General features: G+C 34.1%; 1 protein-coding gene across 1 annotated transcript in view; it reads right to left on the bottom strand.

Annotated features, from left to right (window-relative positions):
- SEMA3C (semaphorin 3C) overlaps window positions 1–16,207 on the bottom strand; it is a 154,953-nt gene that overhangs the window by 38,668 nt on the left and 100,078 nt on the right. Inside the window, exons 10-12 of the mRNA XM_045564098.1 lie at window positions 14,882–14,951; window positions 12,816–12,960; window positions 4,419–4,641 (exon numbers count right to left, since the gene is read on the bottom strand). Coding sequence (XP_045420054.1) covers window positions 4,419–4,641; window positions 12,816–12,960; window positions 14,882–14,951 — 438 coding nt within the window. The remainder of the gene's footprint in view (window positions 1–4,418; window positions 4,642–12,815; window positions 12,961–14,881; window positions 14,952–16,207) is intronic.

Genomic DNA, 16,207 nt, shown 5'->3' on the forward strand with positions numbered 1-16,207 from the left:
TAAAATAGAAATGTTAATCCTACGAGAGCCCCTGCCTGCTGTTTTATAGCCCTTCCTAAAGATTAAAAAAAAAAAAAGTGGAGTAAGGAACATAAAAATGCCCACAGCCCTAATACTACAGAATAAAACAAAGCACTGATTTTAAAATAATTTTTTTTCAACCTGTGATTTTTTTTACAGGGAAGTAGTAGCAGGAATGAATGGGAAAATAAATAAGCTTAGTTTCCAGCTTTAATAGGTTTTAATAAAATGGCAAGTTTTTTTTTTTTTTTTTTACTCAAGATGGAAGAAATATTGATTTAGGGCAACATTATGAATTCCTGCATTATATTTACATATTAGAAAATGGTTTAAGAAGTCTTAATTGTTCTAAAATTTTGCAATTGTCAATCAAAACAGAAGTCAGCAAACTTTTTCTGCAAAAGGCCAAAAAATATATATTTCAGGATTTGCTGGCTTAAAAGTCTCTGTGGCAATTACTGAACTCTGCTGTTATAGTACAAAAGCAGTGACAGACATAATGTAAATGAATGGGTATGGCAATACTCTAGTAACACTTTATTTATGGATATTGAAATCTAAAATTCTTATAATTTTCACTGTTTATGAAATATCTTTTTTCAAATCATTTAAAAATGTAAAACAACATTCTTAGCTTATGTACCACACAGAAAATAGAATGGGCTAGATTTGGTTGTAGTTTGTCGACCCTTATACAATGCAAACTTTGTCAGAGGACAAAACTCACTTTTATTTGCCTATCTGCCTTCCTCCCTCCTTCCATCCTTCCCTTCCTTCCTTTTTTTTACTTATTTTATTTTATTTTTTTTCATGTTTTTATTAATTTATTTATTTTGTTTGTCATTAGGTAGCACACAAAAAATAATCTGAGGCAGTCCAATGTGAGTAGAAGGCCAGATTATCACTGTCTCAAATTCAGCCAGAGTTGTACACCACAATGGTAATGGGCTAACTGTAAGAGTTACCAGGCATGAAGCCCACACACACAACTACCATGGAGATTCTGTGAGCTACAAAATCATTCATAATATCCAAAGTGAATATAATTACATGATCTCTTACTTGCATTCCAATGAACTGCCACATAAGTTTTCACTCTGGTATCTTCTTTGACAATCAATGTTTCCATTGAGTTCCCTAAATTTTCCATGAGGTACAGAAGAAGAAGGGAAGCCATGACAGAAGTGTCCTCCTTGTGGAAATAACTGGAGCATAATTATTTGTTTGTAATAGCTAAAGGGTTCTCTGGCACTGGGGGATTGGGCAACACCCCCAAAATGTTATATCCTTTCCAAGACATTTAGGTACACAAAGCTAAGAAATCCTGAGACAAAGACCTCTGTTCACTTTTGTTCACTTTTAGTTACAAATAAGAGACCTCTCTTTGAAAGAAATTTCACCAGCTATCTATTACAAGAACTACTTGGGTAGGAAATATTGTATATCAATATGTTGGTTGTCAGAGTTTCAGGTAAATTGAAATCATTGTTTTTAAATTATAGTGTAGTCTGATATGCCAATGAGGATAAGTTTCAATGGTTAAGTGAGCTGCCATCTCTTCAGAAGGATGCTGTTGGCAGAGGCATTGTCACAGCACACACTTTCCTATTAGGACAGAACCCTCAAGAGACTCATGTGGCTTTGCAAGCAATCATTAGTGCAGCTTCCCACTACAATTAAAAGCATATGCCTAAATATTGTTTTTGAAAATGACACAAGTGTTTAAATACCAACAAAAAAAGTTTATGTAAAGGTGCCAGAAACTTATGTGGTAAGAAAAGCCAAAGAATTTGTGCAAAAGCATATTTCTTACTGTTTTCTATCTGAATATACACTGCTGAACAATTTTAAAAGGCTTAAAAATTCCATCCATGAAATCTACATAAAATATGTAGATTTTCATGAGAAAAAAAACCTGATTGTGGCATCAAAGTCCATATTTAAGACAGGCTTCAAAAGCAAAAAGCAAAAACAACAACAACAAAAATGCCATCTTTTCTGAGTAATATGAGACATTAGGGAGAGGTGTGACTCCAAATTACAACTTAGCTTCAGAAAAAAATTTTTTTTTTCCAAATGTAAACTTCACATTGGATGATGGGAGCTGAGGATAAAAGCAACTCTTGTAGTCATTTACATAGAGGCTGTATAGAGAACACAGCTTATATGTAAATGAAGATTAGCTTCTGGAGTTATTTATTAATTTGTTTCATTATATAAGTAACAGTAGACAGAGTTATGATTTTCAATTTATCTTGATAAATATTTCTTGAGCTTGCCAGGTACTATGCTATTCCTAGAGAGAAATTATATATCAAGGAGAGGTAGAACATTGAGAGGAATGTACAGTAATGAATACAAATATGGGAGATAAAATTAAGTGATGGTTAGAAAGTTTTTGAAAAGGATAAACTGAGTTTGAAGTATGATGTTTGGAATGTTAATGGGTTATACAATGTCTGTTATCCAACAGTAAGTTGTAAATGCAGATACAAGCATAAAAATGGCAAGGACTAATGGTACACATTTGTGATTTGTTTTCAAAGGATAGATAATTGAAGCCAACTGAATAAATAAGATGGCCAAGGAATGAATACACACACACACACACACATATATATATACATCTCTCTAGGGAGAGAGAGAGAGAGAGAGAGAGAGAGAGAGAGAACATGAACCATGAGCAGAACCTTGGGGAATACCCACACTCGTGGGCAGGAGGAAGCCAGCTAATGAAGAGGGAACAGCCAAGGAAAGAGGGGAATTATGTCACACATGGCTGAAGCAATAGGCCAGAGTGATTCTACAATGCCAAATGATGCAAAGAGGAGACAGAGGTATTTCAGTGATTAAAAGACTGTTTTTCTTGTCATGTGAACATGCAAGACCTTGCGAAATCAATAACACAGCAAAGTTGGCTGTGGGTGAAGATATATGCGTAGTTTTGTATCCCAGCATAAGCTTTGTAAGGTAAGTATTCAGTAGAGGATTAAAAGGAAGAGTAAAATGAATAAGAATGTAACTGATAACAAAGGTCCTAGAGATGGCAGGATAAGATATACATTGAGAGTAGAATGGGGAATGGTTAGTTTGGGAAGGGAGGATTATTCCTCCAACGTTGGGCAAACAAAGAGAGGACCAGTGAAAACTTTGCCATGTCCAAGCATGGGAAAGGAGAGGGTGCCAAACTATGGTATGTTTTAGAAGATTCTCAATCTCAGACCAGTACAAACTGAAATTATATGAGAATGAAACTTTCAGGTCTGAGGTTTGAAGTTTAAGAATATAAAAGATAAAATCAGAAAGAACATTATAAGAAAAGCATGCTGTGGAAATTCTATTTAGCTAAGAAAAAATATCCACATGTTAAATTGATTGACTTCTGAGTGCAATGCATTCCTTAACAAAGAATACATATTCAAACACTGCCATATTTTATAATGATTTTACAGATTTTTTTATATCTATTTCCTAATCTAGTAGAGAAACTACCTAATTTCATGGAAGAGTCCTAAAATTACAATAAGACATGATTGTAAAGAGTGTTATTGTAAGAGAAGAGATTTCATCATTGCCTACAATGTAGTTAGGGATGTTTGGAAAATATTTTTAATTTCAGACTGACTGGCAAGCCAGGTTTTCTTTCTCATGAGCAGTGATTCTCAAACTGTAGTGTGTGTCAGAATTACCTGGAGGGATTGTTAAACACAGATGACTGGGTCTCATCCTTAGAATTTTGGGGGTAGTGCCTGGGAATCTATATTTTTAACAAGTTCTCAGTGATACTGATTTTGCTAGTCCAGGGACCACACTTTGAGAAGCACTGCTGTAGAACATACATGGCTTATCATTTCGAATATATAGGTCTACAAACAAGAGTATTTTCATTTAACTTCTATTAAAGCAAATTGACAAATTAGAATTTGTGGATGTGTTAACACAGCAGCATCAATAGTTTCAAAAAACCTACCTGTATGTGAGTTAAATTCACTTCCAAATGTTATATAGAACATGCTATTTATCATCATTATCCTTCAAAAATGGCTCCATGTATTTAATTAAGAAGTCACAAGGGTTTGCTTCAGTTGACAGGAATACTTACCCACAGTTAAAATTATTCCCATCCCTTAATTTAGCTCATTATTCTTATGTTTCATTATAATAGATGCTATATATACACACACACACACACATATATACACACATATATACATATTCATGTGTTCCTCAGAACTCTATAAAGCTACAAAGTAATTTAATTTATTAACTCCATTTTACAAATATAGAAACTGAGGCATAGAGAGATAAATACTTTGCTAAGATCCAGACAGAAATAAATATTGGAGTCTCTCCTCTTTTACTACACATTGAAGTATAGCTTGAACTTAAATACTTACCTGTTCCAAGAAACAGGACGTGGTATCTACCATCAGCAGCGTTCACTCGATCCACAACTATCTTTGTATACTTGTAGTCAGTGCCGATACGAACAATCAAAGGCCTTCTATGGATTGGGTAGATGGAATTGTACATGAGAGGATGGTTCCGAATAAAAGTGACAACATCATCTGGAAACTCCTTGGTGGTTCGCATATTGGGTGTAAATGCTCCTCCTGGACACTAAAAAATATTTTAAGAAGAGCCAAATTAATAAAATGGTTACTTTGTTTTGGTAACAATCAAAAGGTCTCTACTTTTCAAAACACTAAGAAGTACCAGTTGTTTTATTTGCTACCCACTGTTTTGTTTTATAATTTGATAATTTCAATGAGACTAAGCCCACTTCTCTTACCTTATTTGTTTTCAGAGAGGAGCTGATGCCATTTTATATATGACATAACTTTTCACCCGTCTCCTTCATCAATTTTCTATTTTTTATTTTGTGCCAGGCACTAAACCACTAAGAAAAAAAACTTGTGGACCCAATCTCATGCTGCTACTTGTCAAAATAAATTACATTATCATCATCAAATTCAATCACAGCTCTAACAGACAAGAGTTTTATTCCATCTGGTCAGCACTCCCAAAAGAGGGACCTCAGAAGTTAGAGCTTAGATCAGATGTGGTAAATTAGATATGATATTCCACCTCTATAAAAGACTCCAGTGATGTCCATTACATTTAGAGCAAAATCCCAACAGGTTAGAATGGCCTGAAAGCCCCTGCATGATCTGGCCTGAGGCTACCACTCTCCTGTAGTTCTCGCTGCTCCGCTCCAGGGTCTTGCCACTCTCTGTTCCCCATCTGGCATTGTCATTTCCAGACCACCCCATGTGGCTTCTCTGTGACTTCACTCGATTCTCAGTCCAAAAGTTTCTTCCTTAAAGTCATATATAAAAAGAGCCCCCTGCCCCGTCCCTCTCTACTTTCTATCTCCTTAGCCTATTTTTCTTCACAGCCCTTATATAGGTAACAGTATAATAATATCAGTTGCTTGTATCTTTATTATCTCTTCCTCCTCTAGAATGTAATTTGTGTGTTTACTGAGTCTATTTTGTTCATTGCTTTGCCATCAGACCTATAGCAAAGCTGGTAGAAGTAGATATTTGACAAAGAGTTGTTGAATGAACGCATTGTATCTGCGGTTCACCCCGCCAGCACAGCAGGAGGCGAGGGGTGGGCAAGGGAGCGAAGCCCCACCTGCAGGCAAAGCTGCTCCCCATTGCTCCTGTCACCGCCGGAGCCCCGACCCGGGTCAGATCAGCCACTGCATCAGACCCTGGCTATCCAGGGATCCAGGCTGTGCGTTCCCGATGAGAATCCAACGCCTGATGATCCAAGGTGGAGCCAACAGTACCCCTCCCACCCTCCCCAACCCCCTCAACCCCCATCCCCACCGCCCATGGAAAAACTACCTTCCAGGAAACCGGTGCCTGGTATCAAAAAAGTTGGGAACCCCTGCATTATATCATTTATTACATTCGACTTGCAATTTGGGTGCAGGGGCTGTATGAAATAAGGGCGTCAATTCTGGCCATGAGGGGAAAGATTCAGAGCATTAAGTTCCAAGGGGAAAAAAAAAAGCAATAATGAGATCTGAAGAAAGGGCTGCTGGACAGCTTTAGCAGCTCTGGAAAGGGAACCTGACAGGGCTTCTGAGGACAAGCTTCCATTTATAGGGCACCTGAGTCCCAGCGTAAGGGTGGGCTGTGCACGGCTGAAGCTACGAGCTCTCACTCACTCACTGCTAGGATCTGAATGTTGTTACATGATCAAAACTGTCGGGTACAACATTTTAAAACATATAAACATCATTTGCCTAACCCTATTAAATACCTCTCAGTATCTCTACTTCCAGAAACAAACACTATGCTATATTTTTCTTCAAACACACAGCACTTTCGTTCTAGTTTTCTTTAGAGAGGTACGAGGGAAAAGGCAAGTGACACAGCAAGCTGTCCGATCAAGAGCAGTGGGCACAGCCTCAGTGGTAAACAGCAGGCTGGAATGAGGACTCTGACAAACTGGAAAACTGTGCCTTACCCAAAGATGGCAATGGACACGTATTTCCAGCGGATTGCTCCCAGCGCTGCCAGATTTCAAGAGAAGATAGAAATGTGGAATTTTATCTGAAATCTGCCAAATTTTTACTGTTCACTCAGTAAAAAAAGAAAAACATCTTTGGGGACCAAAATATGACAGCCTCTGGGTGAAATCCTTGCAACAGCTACCCAACAGTATTAGTGCCTCTGGGCAAGTGCTGCCAGGCAGGTCCACGTGTACAGATATGTGTCAGCAGATGACTAATGTGGTCTCACTCATTCAGACTGCATCATCAGGAGTGCAGTTTTTAGCTTAACTTTGACCAGTTAACATTGCTAGAACTTTTTACAGGACTGGTAAATATAGTTCTCTTTTTGTGGAAAGGTACAAGGAGCAATTAAATGACTTAACAGAGGAGAGAAAATGAGAAAAGTAATAAAACTAAGCCTTTCATTCTTTATTCCATTAACTAGACTTTCATCTGGGGTTCACATGTTTTTCTTTTAATAAAAGGCATCATATTTAAAGACACATGTTTATAAATTGCCCACAATGAAGACCAAAATGAGGACAAAGAATTTAATTTGAGGTTGTTCTAAGAGGATGTGTTCTACACTTCTCCAAAGTATAGAATTATGGGTATTTTCTACCCTCATTCTTCACACAAAGTGGAAAAAGGGAAATACGTTGCTCACTGGATGAAAACATGGAAAGAACAATGCATGGGCAATTTAAATAGTTCCAGACCTTCATAAAACACCACTAATTATGGTTTGCTAAGGTGATATATCTCCTTAAGTATTTGCAAGCATCTAAGTTCTGGAAAAATCCAAAGTTAGCATATGTTACTAGGCAATTTATATAATTTTCAGTTAGTAAAGTTTGGTGTGTGATAAGCTTATTAAATTATAAGTGGCTAGTTTCTGGCTTTTACTTAAAGGTAACTGAAATTAAGATAAAAATTATGTTAGCATTGCTTAACACTGTAGTTATTAAATAGGTAACTCGAATCAAATCAATTATTTACATTCATTCAAATATTTCCCATTTGGGACTTTTGTTTTAAATTCACAATGAACTTCTCACTTAGACACAAGTGTTTGCTAGTATGAGTTTAATTTCAAATTTACCAAAGAATTATTTTTTATAATAATTAATTTTTCCATTGATTTATGGCATAAACTTTGCAGATAAGACATAGAATGAGTGACAATAATGGTGACAGGAACAAAAATTGATTACCATTTGCAGATTCTATCTGTACTAGTGAGTTTGCTCAGTCTAACACTGCCAAGTATAAATAACATGTGATTAGCTTTTCCCTCACCTTGTAATATAATCAATCATGCGTATTGAAACCTCAAGATAATACAACATCTATGTACTATCATAAAATAAAGCCTTTGTCCATTAATTAAGCTGGTGTTTCATTCTTTGAAGGTTAATTTTACTATGTAAATAGTCATTAAATAATTTTGATTAAACTTCTCCTTTAAGTGTTTGCTTTTCTTCAGTTAGTCTAGCTTTTTCTTTATCAAGCAGTGATAAGCACTCCTTTTTTGAGTAAAGACATTTTAAGTGTTTCGATTACTAAGGTGTTGGGTGAATGCTAGGAAAAATAAGAGTGTCATGTTGAGGAATTAATAGCAATTGCCCTTCCCTAACTTCTTTCCTATATTCAGGTATTTATAAACACCTGCTGCCTTCTGAAGCTCTTAAATGTTCTCATAATCTTCACATCCACTTAAATAGTTTTTAGCATTAACATATTCATATATTAGTATGTGTCCCATTCTTTGGACATATTTTATTCAAGAAGCACTTTGATGTGTCCAGTAGGAGACATAAGAATAAGAAGCTACTGTTGTCTTCTCGACACCATATTCTAGTAAGAAGAGGGACATGTTCAGAGCAACAAAATAACAAAATTAAGACAAATAGTAATAATTTGAGATAAATATAAAATAAATAACAGAGCTTAGTTCTATTGCTTAAATGGATTACTGTATATACTCAAGAACCAGTATTTTCTTAATATAAATTCAGAATAGTGGAGAACTTAAGACTTCCAGGGTCAGTCAAGATATCTAGAGATGAGAAAACAAAGTTTGGTGTAGGGAACTGTAGTTCCTGGGACATTGCTGGATCATAGAGCCTAAAGTGAAGAAAGAAGTAGATGTGAGGCTACAGACAGACAGCAGGAAATAAATGCAAAACTAGTTAGAGACAGAGAGACTGGCATGGTCGAAGGGATCTTGACTTAACACTTGAAAGACGAGTGGCATATGGATAAATAAAGGGAAGTAATGGCAACCAGAATCTGAGCTAGTTTCTATCATTAGTCTATGAAACTTGTATATTGAAAGAAACTGATTTTATGTTTAAGCACTTGGTAACTGAGGCCCTATGTTTGAAGCCCAAAGAATTACACAGCTGAAGACCTGTACTTACGTACCAGCTGGCCCTCATGTTACTTACATTTGCCCTCCACTACTAACAAAAAGGCTCTACTTCCATCCTACTAGCCCATGAAAGGCTTCCAAGACTCACTTATTAATTTCTATCTGTGCCTTGTAGTGCAGTAATTTCTATCTGTAACCTTTGTCTAAAATATCCTTCATTCCTTACTTATCCAGTTTGTCCACATCCAATCACCATTCGGGGCCAGCTCAATCTCAAATTTTTTTCTACCTTCTCACATAAGGCTGTTCTACTACAATATCTCTCTCCTCTAGACTGCAATCATTTATTTTACGCATATGTTTTGTATAATGACGTGAGACAACATGTAATTAACTTTTTATGTCTATGTGCCTCGTACATTCAATTTTCTTGTAAGCTTTCCTAACTGAATGTTTTCAAACAACTGAGAGAAACAGAAGTAACGTAGGCACAACCAGAAAATGTACGTAATCAACAAAAGTGCCAGCAATAAACTTCTCTTTTCCTTGCCACCACCGACTGTGTGAATCATGACTTTTCTCCATTCCTTTGCTGGTACCAGACCTGTTCAAAGCATGATGATTGAAGCAGATGGCTCCATTACGCTTATAAATAGATGTTAAAATTGAACATTTTTATTAGGTTCTGCTTTAACAGGATATACAGTATATACAAACACAGTCTCCTGCAGAAACTTTATATCTGTTGCAACAGAATAATGTAACATGTTAGCTCAGCCACACAGAGTCTGCAGTCTTTGGCTGCCCTTTGCAACATACCAAAGGTGTCTTGTTTCTTCCACAAACTTGAATTACTTATGGAAAAATATTATGACACAATTGGCAGGCTTCTTCCTACTGACACAGCCTTGCTGGCTGGGCTGTTTGCTAACAGAGCTATCAACCCTGCCTTAAAAGAAGCACTTACAGGGAACATAAGAATGAGGGTATAAGACTTCTACCAGTGTCATTTCTTTAAGAACCGTCATATATTTATGGGGTTGAACTGGCAACCATACTACTGTATAGGGAAATTAAATACAACAATCACAGTTGGTCATTCATTGAGAGGACTTCGGAAGCAACGTTCTTAACCCTGGAAAAAAGAGAATGCTTGGGGTCATTTGGCTGCAGATCTTCTGGCTACATGAGTGGGATATTAAACCCTGCAAGTCCACGGAAGAGACAAACACTGGCTACGCTGGGTCAGAGAGCTGACTTCATGGTGTTTTGTTCCTTAAAGGGTGGAGGACTAGATCTTCAGGGAAGTATGCTTTTCCAGGAGGAGCTCCAGAGGTCACTCCTCCACCCTGCCTCTTTTAATCCCTAAGGATCACTCATCTGACAATTTTTTGATTTAAAGATGCTGCTCTGGTCTCAGCACCAGATGTAAGAAACCACATTATAGAAACATGCCTCAAGTACTGACTACTCCCTTTTTTCAGGGAGTTTGCTCCAGATGTGTGTCACTAATCCCTGGCTTACTCTGCAGTGCTTCAGAACAAGAAAAAATGCTTATTCTTGAGAGCTAAAAAATAGTAAAAAGTGCGACTGTTAACAGAATTTTCTAATTTAGCATCGATTTGTTTTGTTTTACTAAAAAGGGTTTATATATTCCTACATTTTATGTAGAATACTTGCTACTTGACAGGAGTGGTTTTCTTACTGTGATTCTTAGAGTCCAACAAACTTGTTAAGGTACCCTTTTTAAGTTGCCTTGTGGGTGAAGAGCCTGATGAGGGGCGGGGCCAAAGGTCACTTATCTCAGGAAAAAAATAATCCCTGATTTGTAGCATTTGCCAATTTCCATGGTGTAAATATTCTCTCCATGGATGATTTCAAGGTAACACCATGATATCTGTAATTGAACTGGGTAGAAGCTGCCTTCAGCACACACTGCAGGAGGCTCTGATTCAACCAGCATGGTGCTCTTTTATCTGCTTAATTTCTTTACCTGAGGGGTTTCTCTTTTTAGGGGTGGTGGGAATGAAATTTTGTTGAGTTTACAAATCAATTGCTCCTGTATTAATCCCACACATATGTTGTTCAAAAGAATCATCAATAAAAGCATATGCGATTATAACTACCTCTTAATTTTCCATTACAATGAAGCTATGACTAGGTCAACATCAAATACCAACTCATTCCAAAAACTACGATTTATCCTTGAATATGTCATCAGTGAGTCATTTGGAAATGCATGAAATACAGTGAATAAAATAATGAGAGCCTCTGATGTTCATATGGAATTTGAAAATTGCTCAACCTCCCCTTCTGCTTCCTTTTCTCTTATGTAATCCCTGCTTTTTATCCAGTGCTCTCCAATCTGAGGTATCCTATGATAGCTATCTCTGCCAATTTTTTTCCTTGTGTTATACAAAATAAGTAAATGATCTGCGTATCTTCTTTTGAGCTGTGAACAGCAAAGAGAGATAATTCAAAAGGATATTATAAAATCTATGTCAGGACTTTGTCAATCATGATTAATTATGACTTTTTAAAATTTAATGTTCTCCTGAATAAGTAGCAATTCTCATAATTTTGCAAGGCTAATTAAAGATCAAATGTTCTATATAAAGTACATATGAATATTTAATTTTTGAGCTTCCTAGCCAGGAAAACAAACCCAAGGCCTTTTAATTTTAAATAGTTTTTTTAAGGCTTAGTAAACTATTTTTTCCTATTTTTAAAAATTGACAGCAATGTAATTTAAGATGATGAGAAAATAAAGAAATAAACAATACAGTACAAATAAATTCTAATAACTTACAAATAAAAAGAGTCAACAGTAAGTAAAAACTTATGTGGTATAAGTAAAAAGAAAAAAGAACACTTTGTTTACTTAAATGTTAATAGCTATCTTTTGATTTTTTCATAAAATTATTTTTCATTTATGTTCACCCATTTTATAATTATAACCCTAGTCTATGAAATTCAGAGATATAAGATTTTATTTCTCTTTATTGTCAATTATTTAACATCCACTCTAAATCTTTATACTGTCTGACATTTCATAGAGACAGAAACTAATCAATATTCTAGAAGGCACCATTATTATAGGCCAAACAGATAGTAGGACTGTTATCATTAGTGTACTAGAAAAATTCCAATTCCAATATGCCAGTGTACCGTCTATATCTTCATCTGAGAAAGTTAGTTTACAATGCCTCCTTTAATACTACTGATATTGAATGATATGCATATATCTACATGCTTTAAAAATAGTTCTACTTTAGGTGATTTCTAATTAGAAAACTGCATATTGTTAAACAGTTCTAATTTTTATATTACCTCATAGTTTATAAATATTTTATTTGAATAACATCCCTTTTGTTGAAATTATACTCACACATACCAGATTTTCTTTCTTTGAGAAACAAATAACATAATTTTAACTAAATATATTCCTAGAAATTGAAATATCTCCATATGAAGTTATCTCAAAATTAATTCTCACATGGTTATTCCTTCATTAAAATAGATAAGATTCCTCAATATAGAGAAATGTTGTTTAAAGTAACCAGCATTTGAATTCGAAGGCTGCCATGGAGAAGTTAACACTTTCAAAGCTATGGTTTCTGTGCCAATAAAATTAGGAAAATATCTCTGCCTCGTCTAACTTACATAGTTGTTTTGGAATCTAAATGAGATTTTTGTTACCAATAGCACTTAGAAGAAATACAGAGAGCATTTTATAATATATGTGACATATCAGTAAAATCCTAAATCTGGGAACCCATGAGCTGAAAAATTATAATGAGAGCACCAGTTGGTCTATGCTTGTATTGAACAAATGTCAATATAATGTTCATTTCTTGTTAAATGATTTTTTTAAAGAATGATAATAAAGAAACTTTCCTGCATACTTACAGTTCCAGGGCGAGGATATGGAATTCTACCCTGATAGGAAATCAGTTGATGATTGGGCCCTTCTTTGTGAGCAAAAGGTCCATTAAACACAGTCTGTATATCAGATAGATGATACACACATACTGCTGATCCTTTGAAAACTGAGCTATGAAAGAAAACAGAAAAAGTTTATTTTTAATTTTTTAAATTTAAATATAATTTAAATTTACAATCTAAAAAATAGATGATGTTTAAAAGTTGGTATAATTAATTATGGTTATATGTTATGGTACACATGTGTAAAGCAAAAAAAGTTCTACTGTGATAAAACAAGGCTTTGATACATAAAGTATTAAATATTCAATACAGCTATGGTGGTAGTGGACAATAATAAGTTACAGAAAAGTTCTTCTCAATGTTTTTGAAAAATAGGACACGTCGAAAAAGTTTCTACCTACTTTATCTTAGCAACAACAAAATGTATTTTGATATTTTATTAATAGATGTGAATTTAAATTTTAAATCACTATCAATACAACCTATCATAATTTAACTCAGAGAAATAAATCCCATTAATAACAGAACAGCATATATTTTTGTAGCACAATTATTTTAATGTGAAAGTGTTCTCACATGGTATTCTGAATATTAGTTGGAGGAGTCTAAGTTGCCACTGTTTATGTACTTTCCATCTTATTCACAGAAAGAAAAATGGGGATCCAAAAATGATTAATTATCCTCAGTCAATAAGATCTCAAAATTTGTCTGAATCCTTACTAAAACTATTTCCATTGTCACTACAGCAGATTGTCTTAAATCAACATTTCTCTCACATATTAATCTCAAATTAGATACCTAATGGAAAAAGTATTGCATTTCCATGGAAATAAACAAGATATATTACTAGTCATTATCATTAACAGTCAGAAATAATTTTGAATTTTCTGACATTAAAGTTATTGATGTCGAGAAAAAGAGAAACCAGAGAAATAGTTTTATTGAGATCAACATTTTCTTAAAAAACTTGTTAGTTTTTCTTTGTTTGATTCTTTGTGAGTTAAATCAAGACTACTTCTTTGTTAGAACAAGAGTAAAACACATCCTTAAAGACATCTTTTTAGATATCCTGGGCAAATGTAAATATGATTTAAAATCAGTATCTCTGTAATCTTCTTTTAGTTTGAATAGCTCATTGTAGTTTACAATTATAGCATGTTTTTCCCAGTTAGCAAAGAATGCTAAACTTTTAGATTTTTGTTTGGTAGTTGATGAATGGGCCCATTACATTTTGCATTGGCCAAGTCACAGCAGAAGTATTATGCTGAATTCTAAGTAACATTTCTAATATAAAATTAATAAACATAAATATGTACCAGAAAGGGTGAGAATATTACGAATTATCTTTAAACGTATACTAATTAAGTTTGGGCATCCTAGAGAAACTAGAAAACACTAAACCTATGTTCAAATATATGAAATACTGTCATCTAGACCATGAAAACTGTTTCAGTAGTTTGTTAGTTTCTAAATAGCCACTACTTTAGATTGCTCCAGAAGAAAAAATATTTTGATGGAAGTGCCTAACTTTTTCCAGCTTTACTGAGGCATAACTGGTATACAATTAAACAATACGTAATTAATTAATGTATACAATTTGGTAAGTTTGGACATTTGTAACACTTGTGTAACACTTGTGTTACCATCATCACAATCCAGGGAATAACCATATCTATCACCTCCAAAAACAGCAACAAAAGAATGCTAAAAGTTTTAGTTGATCATGAGTGCTCAAATAGTTTGCTTAAACCACAATATTTAATATACTCTATTCCTGCATTATAATTCTTATTTTTGTTTCTTAGAGAAAAATAGCATGTAATCATTACAAACGCTTGGTATAAAACTATTTTGAAAGCATTAGTTCAACTCAAATATATTTTGGTAACAGCCAAAAGTAAATAAAACAGGAGGGCTACATTCCCAATACTACATAAAATTCAAAATTGAAGAAAAGAAGGCTATTATAATAATTATTACTCAATACATTTTATTGTATAATTCATAAAGTATAATTGATTAATAATTACCTTGATGTTGTAAAAATGCCATACACTAGTGTTGTCCTTGGATTATCAGTTTCCAGCAGAAACACATCCTCTATAAGAAGGAAAACATTATTCTTTTAAAGTTCCAAAATATTAACTATATTGTTTTAAAAAATTACCCCAAGTATATAATTTCAACTAGGAAAAGTACTTCCCAGATAGATATTGCTGTATCATCATAATTTGGATGACAGGAACATGGCAAAGTAAATCAAATAAAATATAACACAGACACTAATGAAATTTATGAAGACTTTGTATCCTTATGGAAAGCATGCTAATAAAATAATATTAAGTAGAAAAACACAATGCTATATAATATGGACTAGAACTATGTAAACCTTAAAACTATAATTCAGAATACAAGAAAAAGATTAACAGTGAGTATCCCAGGGTAGCAAAGCTATAGACATTTTCTGGTTGCTTCTATATTTCTGGATTTTCTAAATATCCTTTAACAATGATATATTACCTTTTTAAATTTAAAAATATTACAAATCTCTATTTCTTTTTGACCTAAGGTTAGGTCATGGAACATGGAAGAAAACTTTTTAAATATAAAATAAGACATTTTTTTGTTTATAGTCAAAATTGCTAGTGATATTTTTTACTTAATGAATAGTTCCTCTAACAAGATGTTTAAAGTATATTAAGGCAAAGACAAAGTAAAGTACAGTAATGAATAACAGAACATGAAAGTAGATTTCTGGTAGAAAACCTCAACTAATAATTAATTGCTATGTTTATAAGAAAGGTCTAGATTTGGTGACAATCTTGAAAATATAATCCCTGCTAAGAAATACAAAGAAATATGTATTCACCTTAAATTAACAATGAATTTAAAATGACATTTTAAGCAATAAATTAATAACCACTATCCTTTCCATAGGTGAATAAAGGTTGACAGTATCTAGTTCTCCCTAAAGAACAAGCAAGACTGACATATAAACATACTTGCAAACATTATGGGGGATACAATGAGTGATGAAGCTATATCACAAAATGATACTAGAATTTTTTTCTAGAAAAGCGTATACCAAAAATTGCGCTCCCATGGTCAACACAATGGTTTGAGAAAAACAACTGTCTATTTCAGATACTGTTAGAACCACTAATTTTTTTTCTTATTGTAATATAATTTTATTGTTTACCTCATCAACTGCCTCAAAATCTGAGAATAATCATTAGTTACCATTTTAATAGGTTACTTCAAAAGAAAAGCCACTTATAAATGGCACTTAGTAAATATGATGTGTAGCAGGTTATTATAATTAAAGAGAACTATTCCCTTAGAGAATGGAATCAGTC

Source organism: Lemur catta, chromosome 11 (genome assembly GCF_020740605.2).
Source record: "Lemur catta isolate mLemCat1 chromosome 11, mLemCat1.pri, whole genome shotgun sequence".
NCBI classification, from domain to species: Eukaryota; Metazoa; Chordata; class Mammalia; order Primates; family Lemuridae; genus Lemur; species Lemur catta.